General features: G+C 36.7%; 1 protein-coding gene across 1 annotated transcript in view; it reads right to left on the bottom strand.

Moving 5' to 3' along the window:
- Positions 1-262: 262 nt before the first annotated feature.
- The window catches only part of SMEK1 (SMEK homolog 1, suppressor of mek1 (Dictyostelium)), a 42329-nt gene continuing 38089 nt past the window's right edge, over positions 263-4502 (bottom strand). Inside the window, exons 13-15 of the mRNA XM_010016360.1 lie at positions 3900-4090; positions 3148-3374; positions 263-885 (exon numbers count right to left, since the gene is read on the bottom strand). Of these exons, the coding sequence (XP_010014662.1) occupies positions 772-885; positions 3148-3374; positions 3900-4090 (532 nt within the window). The 3' untranslated portion in view covers positions 263-771. The remainder of the gene's footprint in view (positions 886-3147; positions 3375-3899; positions 4091-4502) is intronic.

Here is a 4502-nt window from a genome sequence, read left to right as displayed (position 1 = left end):
ATCAAAAAATTTTAATGGTCCCAAATATATACTCAACAACTAAGCATACACTCAGGGGGGCAAAAAAAAATTATGACACAAAAGTGACGACATCTAGAATTCCACTCAATCTTTAATCAAGAAGGGACAAACAAATCCCTCACCTCCAAAAAAAAAAAAAAAGAATCTGCAGTTTAAAGGGCAAAGGGAACAGATTTAAAAAAAAAAAGAAAAAAAAAAACCAACAAAAAAAGAGGAAACTTTATATTCGGCCCTCCCCCGTAGAGGTTTTTAAAACCTGTTGTAGCTTGAGTAAAATGTTCAGAATGTACGATTTCAAAGGCAGGTCTCTTTTATACAAAGAAACTGCTGGCATTCTTAACTAGTGAAGAATTAGGGCAAAAATCGCCTCTTCTTCAGAAGTCTCATACATGGTCCAAGAAAGCATATTCTGATTGTAGCAACTGACCAGCCAATCCAGAGTTCCACTAACAAAACTCCTGCCCTGTTGGCTTTTTTTGTTTTTGTTTTGTTTTCCATTTCCTTCCCTGAGAAAAGGGCAACGTGTGGTCCAAGCTGGAGAGCTCAAAGGCGTAAGTCTTTCCCCTAAACGCAGTATTCCCCCTCCTTCTGCTCCTTTGAATTGGCACTTGATTGGCAGAAATCCATTTGTATAGGTTGATCTGTGTCACACACAGTAGTTCACAAAAGATTGCTGCTTTGCTGTGGGTTTGTTTTGTTTTTGGAAAAAAGATCCTTCCCCCAACCAGTAAGGTTCTTCAGCAGTTGCCATTATGATGACTCAAGCTTTGCTTTCTTTGACAAAGGTAAAGTTTCCTCTTTATCTTCATCTTCATCATCCTCTTCATCATCATCAGGATAATCTACAAGCCCAACAAGGCCTCCCTACAAAGATGGACACAATTACTACAATTAAGAAAATATCTGCACATATTCGTATTTGTATTGGAAAATGATGTTTGCACAGAACATTACCATAAGTATACTGATTTGGGAAGTTTTGAAGAAAATTAAGCAGAACAATAACAAATCCTTCAGTAAGAATAAAAATTACATTGTCTGAAAAATGCTTAAATGAATAAATCCAAAGTGGGCTTTCACCTATCCAACTGGGTGGAATTATTTCCAGTTGAAATTTAAGAAGTCTGCTTAGTTTTTCTAAATATAACTGCTGTTCTACCTGTAAAGATTTAAATCGGGAGCACAGTGGCGTGAAGCAAGGAGCAATCCGGAAGCACCTCAGAAACAAATACAGAGTATCCTTCAGTTGGAATTTTTCAATGATGATACTTTTAGAACACAGTCTGACCCCACAAAAGCTAATTTAAGTGTGTAGTAACTTAAAGGATTTTTTTGTATAATGTTATTGAAGTGTATGGGTTACAAAATGTAAACAACTTGGCAGCTGAAAATGTAAGCATATCCAGTAATATTAAAAAATGCCTTGTATTGCAAATAAAATTTTAAGATTAGGCAGCTGTGGACCCATGAAGAAGAGACACAAACTTCTAGAATTTCCTTCAACTGCAGTACATTTTAGTTTCTGAAGTTTAACCAGCATTTGACTGCAATGGCAGTTACTGGTACTTTACTGCAAGATTATATTACTTATTCAGGTGTCTAATGATAGATATCTAAACCAGAAAATTGGCTACCCAAATACCACTTGATAAACAATTACATACATTCTGTACAGTCACATACAACATAACACTAAGTATACTATACATAACAGGATCAGATAATGAATGAAAAACCCAATTTCAACACCATTTCTAGTTTGCAACTGTGGCACATTCATGAACATTTTATACTGACAGGAGACAGCTTATGCCTGAATCCATGAATGTTTTTCAGTGCACCCCATATTCGATGTAACCTGAACATTCTTCTTTTGCTACCACGATGTGAAATTTTGGAGCCAATACTCTATGCAATATGCTCCATATGTAGACTCCATTTCAGATTCAAGGAATTACTGTCTGGAGAGAACAAGCCTCCAGCAGAAATATGGAATAGACTGAACTGAATTCCAAGCCAATTCTATCCCTTTTGAAAAGCACTTGACTAACTTCTGTATTTTTTTTCATAAATGAAATAAATCTGCTTCCCTTTCCCCAGCAGAAGGATTTAGAAGATGTGTCCCTTAGTTCTTCCGTCAGCCAAACTCTTCTCATCCAGGTGTTGTCAGCAGAAGATAATCCAAATATAAACTCTTAAGCTGTGTTTGACTATGAGAAAAAAACCCCTAAAATCCCATTTACCTTTCCTAGGAGTTAGGTGAACAATCAGAGTTATTCCGAGGCTGACTGAACTGAGATACAAACTGGATCTTTCAGAAAGGGAAGCACTTGTTAACGAAAGTAAATTATTATTATCTGAACTACATTGTACCAACACTACCTTATCTGTCCCCTAGTGCTGAGAAAACACCAATCACTTCATCTCCTTGACTTAGTTTAAATCGAGCTTCAGCCAAAAATCCAATAAAATCCAACAGCATTCTAAAATATATTCAAAAATGCTGATCTGGGATGTTCACTGCAAGTTCTAGCGACTCTTCTGAATGGGATTTCTTCTTCTACTTCAGTATGTTCCAACCCAAAATTCTATGTTATTTCAAAAGGTAAAAAAAGTCATGCTAGGATATTAAAAATTGGTTATGTTTTAGCTACAGCACCCACTACTCCTTAATACAATTATTTCTTCCATATGTGCCAGCTGTATCATTCTGCACAATATTAAAAATGGTAACAGCAGAAGTTCTCAGTGGGGGTGGTGGGACATAGTGGAATCTGGCAAAATTTGGCAATGTTTCCAAGGTATTTCTGTATTTCTACCTGCCAAATACCCTGTGTAATTCAACAGAAGTGAAGTGTTGTCTGTATTTCACAGTAAAGATCACTGCGAACAGCAGCTAGTGCTATGGCTCATACTTTAAGAGTTTGGGCATTAAAAGAACTGTTATTTCTTCTTTTTATATACATGTCAGATCTCCTTAAAAATGCTAAAAACCAGACAAAATGTACACACAAACCAGACAGTTCATTATTGCTTAACCTGTCAGAATTCTCTCAAACTTGAGAGATGCTAAAGCAAATCCCTAGTCTGTAACAATGAATTAAACCTACATGAATTCAGAGTTACCTTAGTTGTGATAGCTGCCATCTGAGATGTGCTTTTAGAAACTGATCCTGGAGACCCAGGGGACCCTGGGGATCCGGGTGACCCGGGGGACCCAGGCAGATTACTTGCAGATGACTGGCTGGTAAGGTTAGATTTTGTACCACTAGAAAAGGAAAGCTTGAAACTTGGGCTCTGACGACCTGAAAGGTTAGTTTTCAGAAGAACTTCCTTTTCTTCACTCTCTTTTACTGGAGAGAAAAAATAAACACAAAAAAACGCGAAAGTAGAGCAGTATTATTTAGCGAAACATTGAATGACAAATCACTTTACTGTGTGGGAAAAGGCTTAACACTTTATGTACTACTTGGTACACTGAATAATCAGACTTTTTTTTTTTAATCATATTACTGTACCAGCTACCTGCTGTTGTCATTGGCCAGGAATGGACACTTCTATTCTACCAATGAAATCACCTGAACATTTACATAGAAAATTTTGAATTATAAACCTGAATAAAATGCAGGAAAACCTGACTATCAGCTAAGACTGCCATTCAAATGCTTAAGGAAATCTGTAACAATATTTTGTATCATTCTGCTTTTCAAGACAACAAAGCCTGTTTTGAACGGGTGGTCCAACAACTTGGTGTCACAATTGCAAAATCTAAGAACTTCAGAATACATACATGCAAATCCTTCACTGCGGTAGGACTACAGAATACAAGTTATGGCTTCTGCATGAGCCATAATGGCATTACTCTTCTCATCACTTACATTTTTTCCTTTCCATGAATTTACTGATAGGGTCCATAATATCTTCATCATTTTTAGTTTTGTCAGAAGGGGGCACCACTGCCTCTCCATCTTCCATATCGTCTTCATCAGTATTAAACCACATTTCCTCCTCATCCTCCAGGGTTCTTGCATCCCTTCTGTATCTATGGTTTCTCAAAATGGACCGCATGCTGCCGAATAGTAAGTTTAAAACTTTAGATTCAAAACCCAAATCATATTAATAATAAAACATCTACTCAACATTTACAGTGACAGCTTACAGATTCTAATATTGGAGAGCATTAAAAATACCAGCGAATCATTCTGTAATGTGAATCTTTGTATTTTCAATGCAAATATAATTACAAACTTTTCTTTATAAAGAATAAAATAAAGTACATTTCTGCTAATAGCACATTCAGACTACTCTATCCAAAACTGTGTTGCATTCAGGCTTGGATTAACAGTTTGCACAGGTAAATAAAAAGTTGCAAACCTAAGAGTTTGGAAACTATAGATTTTGTTGGGTTTTGGTATTAGGGCCTTGGAGGAGGGGGACAGTGATGTGCACCCTGAAGAACAGGGGGAGGAGAAGTGGAAGAG

This window comes from Nestor notabilis, unplaced genomic scaffold (assembly GCF_000696875.1).
Source record: "Nestor notabilis isolate BGI_N333 unplaced genomic scaffold, ASM69687v1 scaffold10746, whole genome shotgun sequence".
In the NCBI taxonomy this organism is placed as follows: Eukaryota; Metazoa; Chordata; class Aves; order Psittaciformes; family Psittacidae; genus Nestor; species Nestor notabilis.
This window is presented reverse-complemented; position numbering and strand designations above follow the sequence as displayed.